This window comes from Gopherus flavomarginatus, chromosome 2, assembly GCF_025201925.1.
Source record: "Gopherus flavomarginatus isolate rGopFla2 chromosome 2, rGopFla2.mat.asm, whole genome shotgun sequence".
NCBI classification, from domain to species: domain Eukaryota; kingdom Metazoa; phylum Chordata; order Testudines; family Testudinidae; genus Gopherus; species Gopherus flavomarginatus.
In genome coordinates this window covers 175,689,101-175,712,763 of record NC_066618.1, presented here as the reverse complement: position 1 = coordinate 175,712,763, position 23,663 = coordinate 175,689,101, and the positions used below count along the sequence as shown (strand labels likewise).

The 23,663-nt window shown below is 43.1% G+C and overlaps 2 protein-coding genes across 2 annotated transcripts in view; one reads left to right on the top strand and one right to left on the bottom strand.

Annotated features, from left to right (window-relative positions):
- MYLK4 (myosin light chain kinase family member 4) overlaps positions 1 to 23,663 on the bottom strand; it is a 137,899-nt gene that overhangs the window by 99,511 nt on the left and 14,725 nt on the right. Inside the window, exon 2 of the mRNA XM_050939947.1 lies at positions 13,182 to 13,440. Within this exon, the coding sequence (XP_050795904.1) occupies positions 13,182 to 13,440 (259 nt within the window). The remainder of the gene's footprint in view (positions 1 to 13,181; positions 13,441 to 23,663) is intronic.
- The window catches only part of WRNIP1 (WRN helicase interacting protein 1), a 32,618-nt gene continuing 31,351 nt past the window's right edge, over positions 22,397 to 23,663 (top strand). The window contains exon 1 of the mRNA XM_050940023.1: positions 22,397 to 23,125. Within this exon, the coding sequence (XP_050795980.1) occupies positions 22,541 to 23,125 (585 nt within the window). The 5' untranslated portion in view covers positions 22,397 to 22,540. The remainder of the gene's footprint in view (positions 23,126 to 23,663) is intronic.

Genomic DNA, 23,663 nt, shown 5'->3' with positions numbered 1-23,663 from the left:
CAGTGGCTCTTTAAGTATTTATCTACTGAGGCTATAGGTTCAGCCCACCTGTGCTTCCTCTCTCATAGCCACATGACAAGTAGATCATGTAGTTAAATCAGTCCCAGTCCTAGTCCCAGCCCGCGCCGCTTCCCGTAGCCCCCATTGGCCTGGGATGGCGAACCATGGCCAGTGGGAGACGCGATCGGCCAAACCCGCAGACGGGGCAGGTAAACAAACTGGCCCGGCACACCAGGAGCTTTCCCTGAACAAGCGGCGGCCTTAGTTTGAGAACCACTGTTCTAGAGAGCCAAAGGAGGAGTGAGTATGAGCAGATAGCTTGGAAGAGGCCTGCCTAGGGAGAAAAAGCAGAATTAAAAAGGGACCAACTCAGCAAAGCTGAGCCAGGGCTACAGCTGGCCTGAGTTACTGACACAGGCCCAAAAAGGAGGGCTGTAAGACTCCTGACCTAAGCAGGAGAAGTGTGTAGGAACCATCATACACAGGTCCTAGAAGGAGAGCTGTGTGACTCCTAGCTCTCAGAGGGGACCAACCCAAAGTAGCACACAAGCCCAGACGGAAGGTGGTGGGAACACTGAATCCAGGGGGAACAAGGGCTGAACTTAAGGGACTACAGACTAATTTATATGATGTAAAGGACTTAATAAATGAGACCCCATCTCCCACGGGGAATCTCAGTTTAATACAGTCTGGTCTGGGAGTGATTTATTTTTTTACAAAAATCCAGGTAGGTGGAGTAGAGAGCAGCACGTCTGTAGGGCCACACTGTGCCACAAGGGTATGTCTTGACGGACAGTTGTCTCTCACAGGATCCAGCTAACAGCACTATTTGTGGGAGCTTTTCTGAATTGCAATGTAACGGAAAACTCCTTTCAGCCCACTTGCCATTGTGTATATACTTCCATATACACTAAAGGACAAAACAGGCTATCTTAAAACCAAATACATTTTTGTTTTTTGTCCAGCTCACGTTTGGAGATGCCAAACCGTAGTACTACAAAATCTTAAATCTTCCATTTCTGGTTCATTTCCTTTGCAACACAATGAGCGCTAAGGGCTCTACTCAAGTGCTGTCACTGACAGGCAAGCATTGATAACAGTGGAGCAGTAATCTGGAGGTAAATGCCAACTGCGAGGAAAGGTTTTGCTTGTCTGAAGAAAACTAAACCAAAGTCAGTGAACAAATAAAAGCATGAAAGTCACAGACAAGCACAATAAAACAACCCTATTGTTTCTTGGCTTCTCTCTCTCTGTAAACCCAAGGCCTAATTCTGCCCTTAGATACATTAGTACTATTCTCATTGATTTCAATGGGAGTTATATGCATGTATTTGAGGAAAGAATTGGACCTTCCTCCAAATTCAACTCTCTCTAAAGTAACCAATGTGTCGCTCAGAAGTGACATGAGTATATCATACCCACAGGCATGATTGTTTTATTTATTTATTTATTCTTGACAATGATCCTGCAGAAGCCAGGTTTTGAGATGATCAGAGGTTTGACGTGTGGGTGGATAGTGAATACAGGGCCAGCTCTATAGTTTTCGCAGCACCAACGTGCCGAATTGCTGCTGTGGGTGGTGGGGGCAGGCTGCATGCCCTTAGGGCGGCAGGCACGTTTCTGCAGCGGCGGCAATTCGGCGGCAGCTTCTATGTTTAGCTGAAGCCGCCGCGGAAATGCACCTGTCGCCCTAAGGGCACAGGGACTGCCCCCGCCACCCGCGACGGCAATTCGGTGTGCTGCTTGGGGGCAAAACAAGGGGGACTGCCGCCCCTTGCAGATTGCCGCCCCAAGCACCAGCTTGGAATGCTGGTGCCAGGAGCTAGCCCTGAGTGAATACATGTGGGAAGGTGACAAAGAGCAGAGCAGGACCATTGAAAATATGGCAGAAAGCAGAAACAAAGAAGTCTCATTGAGGCAGTCTTATTTGAAAACAAGCAGAAGTTCTCAGAAGGTTTCTGCATGTCCTCCAATGTATGGGCTAGAAATCTTAACTTAACTTACAGCTCTCAAAATAGCTGTATGTATGTGAGCAAATGTGGTTATTATATCACATACAATTTGCAGATATAAATACCCAACACTGATAGAATGCACAATACAAAGTTCAGTCAGTTAGTTGTTGCTCAATATGTGCCAAATTTGCTCAAGTACATAAATTCAAAGTCCAAAAAAAATTTACATTTCTTCATACTGTTCTGAAATTTCCAGGACAAAGATTTCCAGTTTTATCTTTACACCAAGTAAGTCTGTATAATGTAAACATAGATAGATGAAAATGCTACAGTACAATATAAAAATGTTTTAAAATTATAGTTTAAAACCATATTATTGGGTCGTTCTTTAAGAGACATTATTAAATAAAATTTCTTCCAAAATTCCAATTTTGGAAAAAGATGACTATACAAAACCTATACATAATTGAAATGTTTTCTTGATTCTAACATATTCCTGTAGCATTTTCATTCAACTGTAGCATTGTGCGAGTGCATGAGAAATGCAAAATCAAACTGTTTAGAATGTAATTATAAACAAAGTGAAATCATTTGTTTTCATTGTGTAAACTGAATACAAGATAAACAGAATACAACTTGAAAAGTAAATACATTTTAAGTAGTAATTAAAACTAATCAAACACTGATTAACTGATGGTATATGTGATGAATAATATCTTATTTGCCTCATATGTCTTTCAAAGGCTATTTTTCAATCAGCTATTAAGCTGGTCAAATAATGCACACACACAAAATAATAAAACAAGGTAGTTGATTAAAAACAGTATATATTATTCAACAAATAGTATTTAATCAGATCTATTAATCACCGCACAAAGAAGTATTTTTAAATATTTTTACCCTGAAAGTATAACTTTATACATTTTTCTCCTGCTAATTGTCTTTAAAGCAGAAGTAGCGTAAATGGAAGCATCATGCCTATTTAACTTATTTTAATGTATTGTATCAAAAACTTTCATAGCATATGAAATTCACTGAGTCACTAATATGATATTATGAAAGTGGGATGAATAAGACACTAACTCAGAGTTGTCATTTCAGCTTATCACAGAAATTATATAATTATAGCAATACCAAAAAAATCGAAAGTCTTTTAGGAACAATTTCAGTTGACTTTTTGGCTTTACTTTCTGTTTATAACAATTTTTTTTACTGTTTTTTAAATTAAAAATACAACATAAAGTGATTTGATGATATACAATTTTGCTTATCCTTTATTTATCCTTGTCCTCTGAGCTTCTTGCCCAAAATGTAAAACTCTGTGGTATTAAGCATGAGGTAATTGCCTCTTGCAGCTCATAACAATAAGAAAGAAGAATATGCCAAACTGGAGTCTGGTGACATTTCAGAATTCAGAAACTATACACAGGAAACTAATTCTGAGACTGCACAGATGCATTCATGAATAGAATTCAGCAATTTGTAGTGATGTAATTAAGTCTAATCATCCTGACAATCTGAATGATAGAAGCTACTCGAGAAGAGCCTTATATTTGCCTGTCTAAACCTAAATTCATCTGTTTTTATTTAAGCCACATTTTTTTATTGTAAGTTCTTTTTAAAAATTCTCAAGCTAAATCCCAGCTGGTACGTGCTGTACTCATTTCCTCATTGTGAAATCACGTTTAACTTAGTGGTTAGGTTGCAACAACCCCAATAATATAGTTATACTGTAATGTACTACAGTCAATCAATCAGCTCTTGGATCTTTGGGAAGATGATGATATCTTCACCTAATAATAATAGGAAAATAATAGATGTCAACCCAAAGGGTAGAAACTCTCACAAGCCTCTTTCGGGATCTTGTGTGGGTTCCTGCACTGGTCATGTGACAATAATACTGCAGCTAGTAGAAGGCCTGACATGCTTATTCAGGCAGTGGCCAAAGAAGACAAGGGGTCCTATTTGTCTCACCCAGCAGATGTTATTAGAACAATGTTTCAACAGGAACTAACAAATAGCATGAAAAGAGAGATGTAGATTTTTTTAAAAAGTACGGTAATACTACTAGGATTTACTGCATATTATGAAAGAAATGAATGTGGTCCAAGGGAAAGATGCTCTTCTATTTCTCTCTGTCTTTTTTCCGTAAGGAACATACATTAAGGAGATTAATAGAATGTACATTCTAACTCTCTTTACAAGCAGCATTTGCCTGGTTAAAACTATCAAGGCTAATATGTGAAACGAATCCACCTAATTTAAAAGTATTTCTACTACCTGTGTATCTTCAGTTGCAGAGGTCTCTCTGTTTCTTCCACGGGTTAGCACAGCCCATAACATGTGCCCAAGGAATGAAGCTAAGACGCAGAAACTACCTGCAATCCAGACATCTTTTCCCTTCGAGGGTAGATCCATTTTTTTAAGCTGATTTACTTTGGTCTCTTGGTTTATTAGAAGTAATTTGCTGGACAATCAATCGTCCCCAACTCGGTAAGCACTACCTAGCTGGAAGGGATGGGCACGCTGCTGGGTAGATTGGATCCTGTCACACAATTCAACACATTCCCTGGACCTATAAGGGAAAAAAGAGTGACGGCCTACTGACAAGAGAGAAACAGGTGTGAGGGGCCTACAGACAAGATTGCTTGCAAGGTAATTTACTCTGACATCCCAGCACTTCTCAAATGAACCAAAACTATTAGCACCAACCATAATAGTTAACAGTTTATGCTGTCAGTCATCTGCTTTTTAATTTGCAAGGGATACAAAATATACACAAAGAGCAACATTTGGATGGTAAAACTGTGGGAAAAAATAGTATGTGTAATTAAAGACTATGGTAATGCATACGTAGAAGAAGCCTGAATTAAGGCTATATAGCCACCTTATTTCTGACATTTCCTCACTTTTGAGTGCTTGACTTTGCAAACTCGACATTCTTCTAATATAACTTTTTCAATGTAATTTACTACTAAAAACCAAACCACCAACTGCCCTCAAAAACCTGAAAAAACAGAAATTATATTTTGTTGCACTATACCAGTCCCCAGAAGCAGGGTTCAGATCTTTAGAGCCACAGCACAGATCTCAGCCTACTATTGATACCAATAGCTCAAGTGGTAATCATCTTCTACGTGGATTAGTCACCGGGGGGAAGGAGACACATATTTTGCCTGTGATTTTCAAAGCTATTTGCTGACAGAAGAGGACTAGAGAGAACAATGATTCCTGGGTTCCATTCCAGGCTACATAGGGGAGTATTCTCTTGTGGTTATAGACCCTTCTGCCCATGTATTCCCAATGTGTCTCTACTTTCCTTCTATCTGAATTGAAATGTCATGTGCTAGAGCTTCCCTATGGAGGAAAAGAACTTAGCATGATCATCTTGTTACATGATGACATTGATGATAACTCCACTGGACTTCAGCAGGTGATTTATACAAATCAGTCTCAGTTTCCGCTTGGATGGCATTTCACAGTTTTCATGTAATATAGAACCTTGTTTTCAGTCTGCCCCTCACCCATTCAAAAGTCCACAAAATATAACTTTTAACATTATGCCTTCACCTGTTCGTCCTATCAACAAAACAGAAAAGAAAAATGTACTATTGCTTTGCTGAGAAGCTCCAGCACCTCTGTGCTTTGGAGCAGGGACTTTAAACTGATCTGGATGGCGGATATTGGATAGGGGGAGAGAGCCTAAAGTCCCTGCGCCAAAGCACAGATGTGCTGGAGCTTCTCAGCAAAGCAGTAGTACATTTTTCTTTTTAACATGAGCAAAACAACATATTTTGTAATATCATTCTAAGAAACAGCTAGACTATTTTAGCTGACATTTTCAACAACAACAAAAATCAGCTTGAGATAGACACCTGGGATGAATTTTTTTTTGCATAAGCAGTTAAAGTTTGGCAAAGTTATAAGCAACCAAAAACAGAGCCTTATAAAGGGAAATGTTAGGAAACCTTAACAACAGATGATGCTACAGATCTACCTCTAATTAAAGGACAGAAACTGTTTGGATTCCAGGGATGGGAAGCCAAAATTGGAGGACAAAGGATGTCATGTAGAGTTAGATAATAGTTGCAGTGCACTTGGCTGGAGCTAAAGCCTTAACTGCATAGCAGGTGCTTATAAATAAAATGGACAAAGAACATGAAAGAGGATTAATTGGGCAGGGTGGAGCAGTGTGAATGTGGAATACTGTAATTCTCCCTGTGCTTAGGTATATACACTTCTCCAAAGATTGGCAGGCAAAGGGCTTAATTATCTTTTCTACCTACAGATTGCAAGTACATAAAAGATTGTTACAAAAGGAAGGTGAAAAATTGTTCTTGTTAACCTCTGAGGATAGGTTCAATGGGTTTAAACTGCAGCAAGGGAGGCTTAGGGTAGACATTAGGAAAACATCCTAACTGTCAGGGTAGTTAAGCACTGCAACAAATTGCCCAGGGGGGTTGTGGAATCTCCATCATTGAAGGTTTTTAAGAACAGGTTAGACAAACACCTGTCAGGGATGGTCTAGTTAATACTTATTCCTGCCTTGAGTGCAGGGGACTGGACTAGATGACCTCTTGAGGTCCCTTGCAGTGCTACACCTCTATGATTCTATAGGACAACAGTTACAGTATTGCCAACCCCAAACAGTCAAAAATCATGAATATGGTCCCCCCCAAATTATTAGATTGGCTTAAAAAATCAAGAGTTTTTTTTTTAAAGTTGCATTCCTTTTTATTTGCCTTCTAGCTTCTGAGCCTTTAGGATGCACTCAGGTCACATTTCAGACTTTTCTCCACAACCATGAGATACACACACACACACACAAGCTGAGATTCTCATGGAAGGACTCCAGGAACTGGGGCATAGGGTGACCAGATGTCTCCATTTTATAGGGACAGTCCCGATTTTGGGATCTTTTTCTTATATAGGCTCCTATTACCCCCCACCCCCATCCCAATTTTTCACATTTGCTGTCTGGTCACCCTACTGGGCCAATTAAGTAAAACAAACAATAATGTTGGACTCATCATGGCAACACTGTTAAATGGCTACCATTGGTGTAGGAGTTTGCAGGGGAGTCACTGGCCCAAGGCATTTGTTCTCCCCAAGAGGCAAAGCTCTGGAAAGAGACTCTTTGCTTCCACCATTCCTACAATCATCAGTGACATGACTTAAAAGAGAAGGACTCACTGATCATCCACTGGCCTTCTTTTCCACAGAGGGAGTAAGGAGAGAGAATGATGAGTAGCCCCCACCCCCTGCACCAATGGAGCAGCTAGTTTGAATGCCAAATACCTAGTATGTGCACCAGTTACAATTAGATCCTATATCTAAATATTGGAACTAGGGCTGGTTGAAAAACAGTTTCAAGGGAAAATTTTCTACAGAAAATTGGGTTTTGATTAAACAAATTTTCCACAAAACCTGTCAGCTTTCTATGAAAAAATGTTGATTTTTTGTTGGAAAACAGATCAACTCCCCAAAAACTTTACAAAGTTCAGTTTTTTGATGGAAAAGTCAAAATCATCTACAAAAAATATCAATGAAAACTTATTTTGATTGCTTGTCAGGGGAAAATAATATACGTTTTCCAACTAACTCCATGATGGACTGCCCTGGCAACTGTCTATTCAAACAAACCTTGTTGATGGATGTTGCATAACTATAAAAATATACCTGCCGCTTTGGCATTTAGAGGGGGACTCTGACATCATCATTCAAGAATAACAATGAGTTTATCATGAAACTGTTGCCCCCATCCACTAAACGTCATCAGAAAGATCTCGTGACCTTTATTGTCCTAGTCCCTCTACCAGTGCAATGCTAAGAGGTACTGAGTTAATAACAACCAGAATATAACCATGGTCCTGTTGTAACTTTTTGCAGGAAAGAAGGCGAGGGTAGTGGTGTTATGAATTATGGTATTGCTTATGTAGTAATCATATGTCAGTTGCAAATGACATAGTTGCATTGTTTATCAAATGCTAGGACCCATGACTGCATTAGTCAAGCTGGGTGAACATAACTCATAGGATGGAAGGCCTTGGGGTAGTCCTCCACATCACTGATATGCCACAGTGAGACTGTGGGGAACTGCTGACAGAATGGCTGCATAGAGGGGTCTCTGCACTGCCAGTGTACTGCAAAGATGAACTCTGCACTGACCCTAAATAAGCTGGTAGGAAAAAGAAATTAGGTGGTTGGCAAGGCCCAAGATCAGACAACCCAGAAACCCTGCATTGAAGCCTGGACTAGTAGTGGCCACCACTTCAGACCATAACATCTAGAGAGCTGCCACACTGAAACCTGCTTTCAGGATCTGGGGGTGAATTACATCACTCTCAAAGTTGAGGGGCCCTGCCTTTAAAATGTATTCCCCTGGGTAGTCTGGCAGAGTTTAGAGAGCTTGAGTTTAAGATTGGGTTTAGCTGTTTGCTTTTGTAGTCCTAAAGAAATAGTCTTTTACTACCACCCATCATGGATGGTTTTATTGTTTTATGAATTCTGTAAACAAGTGCCTAGCAGCTAGAGCAGTGGGCATTGCAAAGATCAATAAAATTAACAAATAAATCATAAACAAATTACTTGCACCAAAATCATGGAAATGAGATTAAAGAACATGTTTACAACTAAAGAAAATAATCCCATATAATTTAAAACAGTGTGCACTGTATTTATGCTTGGTTCCCCTCATTTTGAATCTCTGCAACCAATTTAAACATATGGATTTCAGCTCCATTTGCTGTCAAACCACACTTTACCAGCTGAGGGCCAGAGGCAGAAACGGAGGGTGAAATTCAATGAGCCAGCATGTCATCTTATAATTGGAGCAGTCTGAAGTCAACCAAGTTAATCAGGCAGGGTTGAACTTGACTGTGACTGACTAACGTAATCAGGCTATCGGTTAACTCCAAAATTTTTGAACTCTGGTGACATAAATAATTGCCAGGCTCTAGCTGGTCTTCAGATATAGAAATAGTTTGGAGGGCCAAATTCTGCTGGACTGCAGTTGCGCAGCTTTAACTGAAGTCAATGGGAGCTATTGTGCACACATCCAAGGGCAGAATTTGAGCCGTAGGTAGAAATGGAGGACAATAGAACGTTCTGCATATAAAACCCTGATCACAAAACTCCCTTTTTTTCTTCTTGTTAACTCTCATGCTTTCAGTCTTTTCTTCTTTGGTAGCTCAATGTTCTTTAATTTAAACCCATATAGTTGCAAAAATAACAGGAAGGGCCTGTTCTGAACATTGGATCAGAGGGAACAAAAAATATATACAAAGAGCAGAGAAAGAAAATCTAATTTGCCATAACAGCTCTTTTTGTATTCAGTTAGTAACTTTTCATCTCTCCCATGATCTGAAGAAGAGTGCCATCCACCACAACTCTCTCCCAGTGATTTTCTTTGAGTTATTACACATAACTGAACTTGCAGCACACTTATTTGTTTTCCATTGTTCTAATGGTTCCTTGGGTGTTTGTCTTCAGATTAGACTTCGTTTTTATAAAATATAAGTAATATTGAAAATAAGATAAGCTCCCTGTGTTTGTTTGTTTTAGAAAGGTAACATCTCTAGCAAGACAGCTATTTCTTGGGGGAGGCAGGAGGGGGAGAGAGTGTATTTTCTTCTATAATTATATCCAATTAGCCTCTGATAACATTTACCTTTCAAATGAACACTTCTTTTATAAATATCATGAATATTGTACATTTCGCCCCATAACCTCACTGGTATATTTTCTAGTATATTTACTGCTCCCACTGAAATGAATAGGAGGTTTGCCATTGAATCCAACCTGAGTGAGATTCCACTTACTGAAATTAAGTCTACACTCCCACTCCTCGCTTTTCCTTGCACACCCACCCATTCCTGCAAAGAAAATTATTCCTTCCTCCTCTCATTGTATAATATAATAAAACTATGTTAGTGTTCAACAGGCTAGGGGATAAAGCTAAAGGCTTTTATATACAGGGCTCACTTTTCTTCTATACCTACAACCTGGCTTAGGCCCAATCAGTTCAGCAAAACTTTCAGGCATTAAATTTAACCATATGCCTATGTACGGTGCTGAACTAGAATCTGGGCGTTTTGCCAATGAGTTTTATGTGAGTTAATTTGGGACCAGTATTAGGAAAAACATCATTCAAATGTATGTATTTGGAATTCTTGGCTCAATAAAGATGGCAGAATGTCATTAGAACTGAATTATACTACCTTCTAGCTTGAGCAAGATTGTTCTTTTGACTAGACTGTTGGGCTAGAGTAGGAGCACACAACCTTGCTTCTGCACTTACTCCTTTTCCTCCTGGAGGCCTGCAGTCAGTCACACCTCTTCCTATGAACCTCAAAAGTTTTTTGCACAGGTTCCAGCAACACTTCTAACAAAGCACTAACTCTTGAAACATATCAAAGGTGATGAAGTTGGAATCGATGATTAATGGAGGTTCTCTCCCAACCTCCACCCAAGAAATGGGAAACAAGCTTGCAATCACTACACTTGTATGGCTACCGTTGCAGCTGTACAGTGCTGGGAGTTAAACCTGTCTTTGTACAGCTGAGTAGGGAAAGCACTGCAGTCTGTCCACACCGACAGCTACCAGCGCACTGTCGTGGCCACATTTGCAACATCTGCAGCGGCATTGGGAGCGGTGCATCATGGGCAGCTATCCCAGCATTCAAGTGGCTGCAACATGCTTTTCAAAAGGGAGGGGTGGGGTGGAGTGTGACAGGGAGCGTGGGCGAGGGAGAGAGTGGAGTTTTGGAGTCGACACTGTGTCAGCACCCTGCCTTGCAAGTTCCGACCCCCTCCCCCACCCATCTCTCACTCACTGAAAGCAAACAGCAGCTGTTCTTTTCCTCACAGACCAAATAAGCACCCGCTCCGAAACGGACCCTTCCCCTCCCTCCCTCCCGCCCGCCGCACTGCTTCTCTCCTCAAGCAAACGCTAGCTGTTGGCGTTCCAAAGGGAGCCCCCCTTCCTCTGCTCATTCACAGCAAACAGTAGCTGTGTTTGCTTTTTCGATAAGCAGCTCCCGGAGCCCGGAGTTCACAACAAAACAAAGAGCGGAACCTTCACTTAAAAGGATTATGGGAAGCTTCCAGAGGTCAGTCACAGCGTACTAAGATTATTCCCTTTTTACACTGGCGCCCCAGCGCTGCAGCAGCAGCGCTATACTCTTTATTCCTCTCGGGGAGGTGGAGTACAAGAAGCGCTGTAGCCACGGAGATACAGCGCTGTATGTGCCTTGCCAGTGTGGATGGGCAGTGAGTTACAGCGCTATAAAGCCACTAACAGTGCTGTAACTCTCAAGTGTAGCCAAGGCCCCAGACTACTACCTGCTATATGCAGGAAGGCACAGAAACTCTAGGGCTCTGCATTGCTAAGGAGAAGATTTGGTTTTGATTCCTTTTTTGACACTCACAGGCCACTAGGAAGGAAAGAGTGCTTAGCAATGACAATGGCCACCCAGTTAAATAAAGCAAGTTCTTTAGTTTCAAGTTATTATAACAATCTTGGCAACTAGTTTTACCCTTGAGCAATATTTTACTTGTATTGCCTGAGCAACTTGTAACAGATATATATCACCAGCAACAAACTTAAAATGCCAATTTAGAATGGACAACCAAACTGAAGATGCTAAACATGTTGGGTTTACTGTAGTACTGGCTAGCAGTTCAGCCTGCCTGCTACACTTTTTTTTTTTTAACATGGCTGTGGATTGAAATGAATGAGAATCTTCAGAACAACAGGAAATCTCTTCATTCCAAATCCCTGCAGATAAGAATGTTGCAGCAGGCAGAAAGAACGGGTGGGGTGGGGTGCATGTCAACAATACTGGTTTCTGTTTCCGCACTCCAGTCCAATAATTGTGACTTTAACACTAACATAACCCTCATTTTGCGGAGTTAGTAGATTTTCAACCCCCCTCAAAAAAAAAAGCTAAACAAAAAAACAACAACCCACCACCCAGAAAATAACCTTTTAGTCATGGGGACTAGTGGCTTTGACAATGCTGTTTTAATATAACATTTGAATCCTATGTAGAGACCCAGAAATGTGTCAGAAGAGTCTTGATTTTACCTTGAAATTGACTGGAAATGAATTTTACACATATGACAGGTTTTTTTGGTAATATATAGATCGCTTTCTTTTTTTAAATGATTAACAACAGTAGCAGCACACTTAATACAACTCTACCTCGTTATAACGCCACCCGATATAACATGAATTTGGATATAACGTGGTAAAGCAGCGCTCCTGGGGAGTGGGGCTGCGCAGTCTGGCAGATCAAATCAAGTTGGATATAACGCGGTTTCACCAGATTTTTTGGCTCCCGAGAACAGCGTTATATCGAGGTAGAGGTGTAGTAATATAATTATTTCCCCCAAATATATCATGATGAAAATAATTAAAAACTGTAAATTTCTTGATGTTTGAACATAAAAGCAAAATATCTCAGAATAAAACTATACAAATGTCTATAACCTTTGAATATTTATATTTCTCTGAACTCTACTCCCACAGATTAAAAACTAAAATGTATGTAATTTTTCACAAACTGGTATGTAAACACATAATTTCTCACTGCACTGGTTCTCAGTACTGCTCCCTAACTATTCTCTGAATTACAGGTCAATAGAGTCAGTAGCTTCCCCTTAGTAAAATGTATTGATGTCAGGAAATATTTTATTCTTTCAAACCACTTGAAAGGAGAATTTAGCTGAACATGGAACCATCTTTCTGCCCAAAACCTGTATGCTATGGGCCTGCTTCTGCTCCTGTGGAAGTTAATAAGCTCCCACCAACTTCAATCATGCAGGATCACCACATATGATGTTAATACATGTGTTGAGTTTTTAACTAGGTGGCATGGAAACGTACATATTTTTTCAAAAAATTATTCCAGAATTTTCTAACTTGGGAACCTGTTAAACTTGAGGGGTAACTAAATTCACATTTAAATAAGCAGCCTGCTTTTTCAGAGGTGCTGAATTCTCACAACTCCCACGAGTCTTCTGAAAATCAGGCAATGTGCCTAAATACAGATTTAATTACCTAACTTTAGGCACCCAAGTTCAAAAATTTCTCAAAACTACAGTAACGGCATTGTATTTTAATGGAAAATATGAAAAATAGCATGGAAAGTGAAATTTCACTGTACTAAGCTATACATATGTGGGAAGCACAGGAGGGAGTGTAATATCTCTGTAGTTAGTTACCTCTTTATCTTCTGTGCCAGGCTCTGGTTCACTGATTCTTTCTTCCCAAAAGCTTCTCACCCTCTCCATCTTCTCCAAACACTGAAAAAAAGCCACTTTGCCCAGTTTGGTACTGCTGCATTGTGTACTGATTTCTTCCATCCTGTTAATCTTAAATAGCTTTGTGTTGTACCCAATAAGGTTACCATCTTGATCTCTCTCCAGCTTGGTTTCATAAACCAGTGAATACTCATGATGTTTGACATCTTCCTTTTCTTGTCTGTAATGAGGAGAAACAAATGAAACATTAACATGCATTTTTAGTTTAGAAACAAGTCAACTGTGCAATACAAATGTTATACTTTTTTCCTTTAAAAATCTGTGGGGGTATTTTTTTGTAGCTATAACTAGCTAGGTTCAAAAAAGAAACATATTGCTGACATTAATAATCTTTGCCTGTCTTAGGGTACGTCTATACTACCCGGAGTGTTCGATGTATCGGGGATCGATTTATTGTGTCTCGTCTACACGCGATAAACCAATCCCCGAATTGATGCCCGGACTCCACCTCTGCAGGAGGAGTAAGCGGAGTCGACAGGGGAGCCGTGGTGGTCGACTCACCACCATGAGGACAGCCAGGTAAGTTGAACTAAGTTACTTCGACTTCAGCTATGCGAATAGGGTAGCTGAAGTTGCATATCTTAGTTTGAAACACCCCCCTGACCCCCCGCTAGGGTAGCCCAGGCCTTAGATATCATTACCAGTTTTTTAGTGACTTAGGAACGTAAAGGCTTGATTTCACAGGGAAATTGACTAGCATAGCTATTGCAAATTAAACTATCCTGCAATAGCTATTCCAAAGCATATTAATTATTATGGAATAAAGTGACTTTTATTCTAAAATAAGGTCCACACAGGGAGCTATGCCGGTCAACTTCCCTGTGTAGACAAGCCCTAAATTCCATTTTCACATCTATATAAAAATGTGTTGCACTCACACATTGAAAAAATGTCTCCTCGTACTACAGATTTTGATGGGGAGCAACGAAATCTAACACTTCAGAAGTAAAGGAAAGAGACTCTCAATTTATTTTGAACCTAAAATCTAAAGTGAATAAAATGTTTGAATTATTTTTGTAAGCCTTGTCTAGCAGTGATGTAAACCCAAATACAACAGCATCGTGCTAGCTCATGAGTACAGGAAAGCTGAAACAGACCAACCAGTCGCATTGTTTACTGCTTGCATTTTGCTCAACCTGGACAAACACCATAAATTATACAAAGTAAATTAGAATTTAATTATTCTTTCACTGTTATTAGTAACATAGATAAGTAATTTTGTATAATATAGGACTACGTAAATAATTAATTATGTGATTTTCATCTGGACACTTTCCCTTTAAATAGAAAAATTATTTGTCAGCATTTAAACTAGGCTGTGTTAGCTCAGCATAGCTTCCAGTTGACCTTGCCCCACTCATTCCTGGAATAGTACCTGGTTGCTGTGTTGTGACTCCACAGTGCAGGAAAGAGATTCTTGGAGCCTTTTTCCTCCGCAAACAGCAGCAAGGCTAATAGATGGAGTTTGACTGGGATCTGTCCAAGAGGATCAGGACCACCTCTAGCTATGCTGGGACCCTACACAGCCCCCCTGGGGGTGTGGGGGGGGGCTCTGTGGGTGGTGAAGGGGGCTGGCCCCAGGCCTTCACCATGGGGGGAGCTGGCTTGGGGGGCAGGAGGGAACCACCACCCCCAGCACTCACTGGTGGCACAACTGGGGCTGGGTCCCTGCACTTCCTGACGCTCGTGAGTGCAGGCCCGGCTCTACTGCACCCCTTAGGGGAGTGGCGTTGGGGCTGGGGTGGGAAGAGGCAGGGCTGGGGCAGGGGCTTTGGTGAAGGGGTGGAGTGGGGGCATGGCTGGGGCGGGAAGAGGCGGGACTGGGGCAGAGCAGAGGGGAGGGCCATGAGGAAGAGCCAGAGCAGGAGCTGGAACAGCACACAGCTGCGCAGGGCACCAGGAAATTTTGTGCCTCAAGTTTCCTGGTGCCCTATGCAGCTGTGTACTTCGTGTATGGGTAAGGACGATCCTGGAGAGGAGGTACGTTAAGTGCTGCATTAAGGAGGCTGTGTTGGTGAGTATCTGAGTGTCTATTGCAGGGAGTTTGTCAGTTTGACCGTGTGCTTGATTGTTTGAGAAGTGTGAATTGGGAGTGCTTTGTTCCAGGTGGGCCTTGATAGTTATAAAAAGGCAAACAGAGGGATTTTGACTGGGAGTTCACTGGGGAGAGCCCACTGATGCTTTCATCTTGCAGGCTTTTCTGAGTTGTTACTGCAACAGCTGAGGAAGCTCTTAGAAGGAAGGTAATATGGATGCTGAGCGATCCGCTGTTGTGACCTGCACAGGATGTGCCATGTTTGTCTTTCTTCCACAGGATGAAGCGACTTTGTCTGTACAAAGTGCAAGCTGGTATCCATATTGGAAGAGAAGGTTCAAGGTCTGGAGAAACAAGCATCAACCCTGCATTTCATAAGAGAAAATGAAGATTTCCTGGACAGATGTCAAAATATGCTTCTATAGGCACAACATTCTGAAGAATCAGAGCAGGCTGCACAGCGGGGACAGAAGGATGGTGAAGAAAATTAGCAGCATGTGACCTCCAGAAGAAGAAAGAGGAGCATCCATGTACCAGCAATGCAGATACAGGTGAGCAACCGTTTTCATGTTCTCTCCACAGGTACTAATGTAGAGAGTGGACTAGATGATACATCTGAGGGAAGGGAGCAGGAAGAGACTTCACCGATTGGAAGGCATAAGATGCACTGTCCTAGGAATGGGGGTTCCCCATGACCACCACTCCCAAGAAAAGGAGGCAGGTGGCGATGGTCGGGGACTCCCTCCTAATGGTGGAAGTCAACGAATGGCTACGCAGGTAGTGTCAGAGAGAAGGCTTTGGATTCTTTGACTATGGGATGTCAGAAGAAGAAGAATTGGTTGGCAGAAAGGGGCAGGCTGGCTAGCCTAGTGAGGAGGTTTTTAAACTAGGTTCACCACGGGAAGGAGACCAAAGCCCTGAGGTAAGTGGGATACCAGGAGGAAGCATGAGCAGGAGAGCGCAAGAGGGGAGGACTCCTGCCTCATACTGAGAAAGCAGGATGATCAGTAAGTTATCTTAAGTGCCTATATACAAATGCAAGAAGCCTGGGAAACAAACAGGGAGAACTGGAAGTCCTGGCACAGTCAAGGAATTATGATGTGATTGGAATAACAGAGACTAGGTGGAATAACTCACATGACTGGAGTACAGTCATGGATAGATATAAACTGTTTAGGAAGGACAGGCAGGGCAGAAAAGATGGGGGAGTTGCATTGTATGTAAGAGATGGGGGAGTTGCATTGTATGTACTGTTCAGAGCTCCAGTATGAAACTGCAGAAAAACCTGAGAGTCTCTGGATTAAGTTTAGAAGTGTGAGCAACAAGGGTGATGTCGTAGTGGGAGTCTGCTACAGACCACCAGACCAGGGGGATGAGGTTGAAAGGACTTTCTTCAGGCAACTAACAGAAGTTACTAGATCACAGGCCCTGGTTCTCATGCGGGACTTCAATCACCCCAATATCTGCTGGGAGAGCAATACAGCAGTGCACAGACAATCCAGGAAGTTTTTGGAAAGTGTAAGGGACAATTTCCTGGTGCAAGTGCTGGAGGAGCCAACTAGGGGCACAGCTCTTCTTGACCTGTTGCTCACAAACAGGAAAGAATTAGTAGGGGAAGCAAAAATGGATGGGAACCTACGAGGCAGTGACCATGAGATGGTCGAGTTCAGGACCCTGACACAAGGAAGGAAGGAGAGCAGCAGAATACAGACCCTGGACTTCAGAAAAGCAGACTTTGACTCCCTCAGGAAACGGATGGGCAGGATCCCCTGGGAGAATAACATGAGGGGGAAAGGAGTCCAGGAAAGCTGGCTGTATTTTAAAGAATCCTTATTGAGGTTGCAGGAACAAACCATCCTGATGTGTAGAAAGAATAGTAAATATGGCAGGCGACCAGCTTGGCTTAACAGTTCAGGCATGCAGGAGTGAAATCAGGAAGGATAAATCACACTTGGAGTTGCAGCTAGCGAGGGATATGAAGAGTAACAAGAAGGGTTTCTTCAGGTATGTTAGCAACAAGAAGAAAGTCAAGGAAAGTGTGGGTCCCTTACTGAATGGGGGAGGCAAACTAGTGACAGAGGAAGTGGAAAAAGCTAACGTACTCAATGCTTTTTTTTGTCTCTGTCGTCACAAAGGAGGTCAGCTCCCAGACTACTGCACTGGGCAGCATAGTATAGGGAGGAGGTGACCAGTCCTCTGTGCAGAAAGAAGTGGTTCAGGACTATTTAGAAAAGATGGACAAGCACAAGTCCATGGGGCCGGATGCACTGCATCTGAGGGTGCTCAAGGAGTTGGTGGATGTGATTGCAGAGCCACTGGTCATTATTTTTGACAACTCACAGCAATCAGAGGAGGTCCCAGATGACTGGAAAAAGGCTAATGTAGTGCCCATCTTTAAAAAAGGGAAGGAGGAGGATCTGGGGAACTACAGGCCAGTCAGCCTCACCTCAGTCCCTGGAAAAATCATGGAGCAGGTCCTCAAGGAATCAATTTTGAAGCACTTTGAGGATAGGAAAGTGATCAGGAATAGTCAGCATGGATTCACCAAAGGCAAGTCATGCCTGACTAACCTACTTCTATGATGAGATAAGTGGCTTTGTGGATGAGGGGAAAGCAGTGGACATGTTATACCTTGACTTTAGCAAAGCTTTTGATCCGTTCTCCCACAGTGTTCTTGCCAGCAAGTTAAAGAAGTATGGGCTGGATGAATGGACTATAAGGTGGATAGAAAGCTGGCTAGATCATCAAGTTCAACGGGTAGTGGTCGATGGCTCCATGTCTAGTTGGCAGCTGATATCAAGCGGAGTGCTCCAAGCTTCAGTCCTGGGGCTGGTTTTGTTCAATATCTTCAATAATGATCTGGAGGATGGCATGGACTGCAAGTTTGCAGATGACACTAAACTGGAAGGAGTGGTAGATATGCTGGAGGGTAGGGACAGGTTACAGAGGGACTTAGACAAATTAGAGGATTGGGCCAAAAGAAATCTGATGAGGTTCAACAAGGACAAGTGCAGAATCCTGCACTTAGGACAGAAGAATCCCATGCACTGCTACAGACTAGGGACCGAGTGGCTAGGCAGCAGTTCTGCAGAAAAAGACCTAGAGGTTACAGTGGACAAGAAGCTGGATATGAGTCAACAGTGTGTCCTTGTTGCCAAGAAGGCTAACAGCATTTTGGGCTGTATAAGTAGGAGCACTGCCAGCAGTTCGAGGGACATGACCATTCCCCTCTATTTGGCATTGGTGAGGCCTCATCTGGAGTACTGGGTCCAGTTTTGGGCCCCATACTACAAGAAGGATGTGGAAAAATTGGAAAGAGTCCAGCGAAGGGCAACAAAAATGATTAGGGGGCTGGAGTACGTGATTTATGAGGTGAGGCTGATGGAACTGGGATTATTTAGTCTGCAGAAGAGAAGAATGAGGGGGGATTTGATAGCTGCTTTCAACTACATGAAAGGGTGTTCCGAAGAGGATGGATCTAGACTGTTCTCAGTGGTAGCTGATGACAGAACAAGGAGTAATGGTCTCGAGTTGCAGTGGGGGAGGTTTAGGTTGGATATTAGGAAAAACTTTTTCACTAGGAGGGTGGTGGTGAAGCATTGAAATGGGTTACCTAGGAAGGTGGTGAAATCTCCTTCCTTAGAGGTTTTAAGGTCAGGCTTGACAAAGCCCTGGCTGGGATGATTTAGTGGGGGATTGGTCCTGCTTTGAGCAGGTAGTTGGACTAGATGACCTCCTGAGGTCCCTTCCAACCCTGATATTCTAAGATTAGCTACTTCAGATGGTATATTCCAGGACTGAATTTTGAAGATTGCTTTAAGCAAATGTGTGGAGGAAAATATTTAAAAGCTGTCAGACAAACGACAGGCTGTAATCCAGGTAAAAATAACCCTATGGTTCCCATTACTCAGAGACTCTGAAATGCTTTTGGACTACACAGCTGCAAAGAGTGCTTCCTACTGTGAGAGAGAAGTACCCCTAATGGCAATAGAAAGCCTAAGTAGGCTCTGTGTAATCACTTAAAGTCCACATCCTTCCCCAGCTCATGATCACCAAGTTTGGCAATCTGTCTAATGAGAGTGACGTCCTAATGAAAAGGGCACATTTTTCCCTAGCTGACTGATGTTCAATCGGCTGGGGAAAATGTTAAAGGGGTGACAAGCCTAAAGATGCTGTGATCCTTCTGGCTCATGGCTGTATTTTAGAATCATAGGACTGGACGGGACCTTGAGAGGTCATCTAATCCAGTCCCCTCCACACATGGCAGGACTAAGTATTATCTAGACCATTCCTGACAGGTATTTGTCTAACCTGTTCTTAAAAATATACTGCTTCCCCCTATCCAAAAGGCTTGTTACCCCATCAAAGAAAGCTATCAGGACTGTTATTTATCACCTCATTATCTTCTAGATGTTTGCAAATTGATAGCTTAATTTGCTCCACTATCTTTCCTGGTACAGAGAGGCAGATAGCAAGGAAAGAAAAGAAGAGGGTGGGGGGCCTACTGACCACATCTGACTTCACTCCTCTCCATTATTATCTTAACACCTTCCTAAAACAACATGGTAAACAAGGGAAGGCTTGCAGGGTTCAAACAATTATGGAATTCAACAGCAGTGAGTGACCACTACAACACTGATAAAATAGACAGCAGAGCACCCCCAGCACTCTTTGGTAATCTGACAAAGCAGAAACCTGAGAGACTGGGCCTAGAGCCATCTGTCACCACAGAAACAGGATTAATATGCCTGAAATCTACCTTGTAACTCTGTGGCTGTGTTGGTGAGAAGGGAGAAGATGGACCTAGAATTAAGTGTTGTGGAGCATGGCTCTCCAACTCATTCCTGAGAGGCTTTTCCCTTCAGTCTTCTTCAGTAGGCCAGCATTCCTCTTTGGCCAGGATAGCTTTTGCTGTCGTCTTGGGCATACAAAGGCCTAAAGGCTACAGATATTTTCACCTGCACAGAGCCACAGACGCTTGCATGATTATGTGGGAAAGGGGCATGTATAATGTTATCTCTATCATTTGCATAATAGCAACATATCCATAACCCAAGTGAAAAAAGATAGTTTAGAGCTGGGCAGGAATATAATATACTGACACTGCTAAGAAAATGTATATCCTTTTTCTTTCTCAGCCTTTTTCTTTAGATTGTAAGCTCTTAAACTAGGACTTGATTTACTCCATACTCTGTAATGTGCCTTGGAAACTTTTGGGCACTGTATTAATAATCTATAAGCTTTCATCATGAGTTCAAACCAAAACCTCATCTGTTACCTTTTCTACTTACTAGTATTTTGCCAGACACTTTCAAGATTTAAGTCAGAAGACAGGTACTATTACATAGTAGCTAGACTTGTTTACATTTCAGTACCGCAGCACAGTACATCTTTAACATTAGACTGACCTGGAAATTTACAAGACAGGAACAGTTATATAATAATGAATAATTAAAACTAAATGTATAATAGGAGGAAAAAACAATATAACCTGGAAAGATTTACCATTAGGTCAACTTTAGGTGATGAACTATGATGCTAACTGTATTAGTTATTATACTTTCCTATCTAGTAAAACCCATGCTATGTTTTGTACAATGTAGGATACTGGGAAGACTTTTTAAAAAAACTAACAACATTTCTGACTCTTCTCGGGGGAAAAAAACAAACATCCAGGTATTTTGATAATTAGCCTGGGAATCTAAAAAAAGCAAACACACAGGGCTCAGTTCTGATTTCACCTATACCAGTGTGAAATCAGAGAAACTCTATGAAGTTACACTTTGGGATTTGCCTGCAGGAGTCAGGATTTATTTTTAAAATGTCTGAAGTGTGCAGTCAGAACTCAAGCTTTTGGTAAATTTCAATGGTGATATTCTACATCTCAAGGATGTGTAATAAAGTTCATGATTTTTCACTGTTTGAAATTGAGGTATGATAATGAGTTTTATTGGTACAGGTATTAGTTGTAACAATGATTATTGCTCAGAAGTGCATAGCATAATAAAAGAAAGGAAAGATTGGAGATAAAGAAAGAAAAGTGAGACCACTTGCATGTGCAAAGTTAAGCATGTGCACTTGTACAGATCAGGGCCTAAATCTCAGACACATTATTATTAGAAGCAGCAAAGAATCCTGTGGCACCTTATAGACTAACAGACGTTTTGGAGCATGAGCTTTCGTGGGTGAATACCCACATGCATCTGAGGAAGTGGGTATTCACCCACGAAAGCTCATGCTCCAAAACGTCTGTTAGTCTATAAGGTGCCACAGGATTCTTTGCTGCTTTTACAGATTCAGACTAACACGGCTACCCCTCTGATTATTATTAGAAATATTTCAATATGTGACAATTGAAAAGGAACATAAGAATTTTTTAAAGGAGTCTGCTCACTAATTTTTCAAAATACTATTGAGTAGCGTTAGGCACGGGCACCAGAAGTAACCCCAAACAAAATATTCTGGAATAAAAATATGTTTGAATACATTCAAATAATATGGATTTTCAGACACAACACAACAATTCTTAAGACCCAGCAAAAAAAAACAATCCTCATGATAAAATCCCCCTTATTGCTTTGGGGGAAGCCACTTGTGTTGTACCAGAGACACCTCTGATCCATCGCCCAGCCCTGAAGAAGACTAAGAGCTCTGTACAGCTGGAAAGTCAGTCTCTTTCACCAGCAGATATGTGAAAACCATAGAGAACCATAGGTGCTGGAACTAGGGGTGCTGTTGCACCCCGGTGGCTTGAAGTGGTTGCCATCAGATACAGGGTTTACAGTTTGGTTCAGTGGCGCTCAGCACCCCCACTGTACAAATTGTTACCACGCCTCTGAAGAGGCCCCTCCATACAGTAAGTTTGCTAGGGAGCAGGTCTAAATAAATCGGGGGAGAGAGGAAAACGTTGGTTACAACTTTCTGTGTCTCCTTTAGAGCAGGAAAGAAGCAAAACTAACCCACCTCTGCCCGCACAGCCGCAGGACTACATCTCCCGAAGGTCTACACGCTGCGGCAGCCTACAGGAGGAGGACACGGGCGGGTCACTTTCGTTTCCCGCGTGCGAGGGTAGCGGCTGGGGGAGGAAGGCCTCAGCCTGCAGCTTTGAGCTGAGGCTCCCGGGGGGCATTTGCCAGCTTCTGGCACGGGAGGCCTCTTGGGGGTGGGGCCGGGGGAGAGGGCTGCAGCAGCTGTTGCTCTGCCCCGAGCGGGGAGCCGCAGGGGCATGGAGGGGGCCGGGGCGCAGCAGGAGGAGCCGCTGGTGCGCTGCCCCGTGTGCCTGTGGGAGCTGCCCGCCGCGCACATCAACTCGCACCTGGACGGGTGCTTGCAGGACTCGGGGGCGGGGAGGGGCGGCGAGCCGGAGCGGAGCCCGCAGCCCTCCAACAAGAAAATGCGCCTCTCCGGGCCGCCGGGGGAGAGCAGCGGGGACGAGGAGCCGGAGGGTGGGAGCGGCCCCGCCGCCCCCGTGTTTTCCCTGTTCCACAAGGGCCGGGCGGCTGTAGCCACCCCGGGAACTCCGGGCAGGGCAGCGGCGGCCCATAGGGCAGCGCCTGCTGCTGCAGCCCGAGGTCTGGAGCCGGGGGCAGGGTCGGCTGCCAGCCCCGGGGGCCACGTGGCTGCCCTGAGCGGGGAGACCGTGGCCCAGAAGCTGGAGGGGAAGCCCCTGGCCGATAAGCTGCGACCGGGCACCTTGGGGGACTACGTGGGGCAGGATCAGGTGCTGGGAGAACAGACCCTGCTGCGGTCCCTGCTGGAGGCCCACGAAATCCCCTCGCTCATCCTCTGGGGGCCCCCTGGCTGCGGCAAGGTGAGTGGCGCTTGGGCGGCCCAAGGGAGCCCCTGCCTCAGTGTCACTAGGCCGCACAGCCTCCTCCTCCGTGGTCAGCCAGGCTTCCACCGGGGCACCAGCACACTGACAGGGGCCTCACAAATCCCAGCCAACATTGAAGGGTGGGGCCAGGGTTACCCAAATGTAGCTTCCCTCCCATTCTCTGCCCCTGCTCTGAATTTCTTTGCTCACCTGGTTAAATGAATACAGTACCGCAGTAGGTAGGCAAAGTGAGGGAGGTAATATGTTTTATTGGACCAACTTCTGTTGGTGAGAGAGATCAGCTTTTGAGCCACACAGAGCTCATCTTCAGGTCTCTGTGGCTCCAAAACTTATCTCCATCCCCACCACAGAAGTTGGTCTAATAAAAGATATTGTCATCCCCACCTTGTCTCTCTAATAGCCGGGATGGCCAGGGCTGCAGCTGCACAAGTGTCAATTCCTTGCAGTCCAGCTACTCTGGGTATTCTAATTGTTCTATGCATTTCCTTAGGGCTCAGTGCTGCCTTCAGTACTA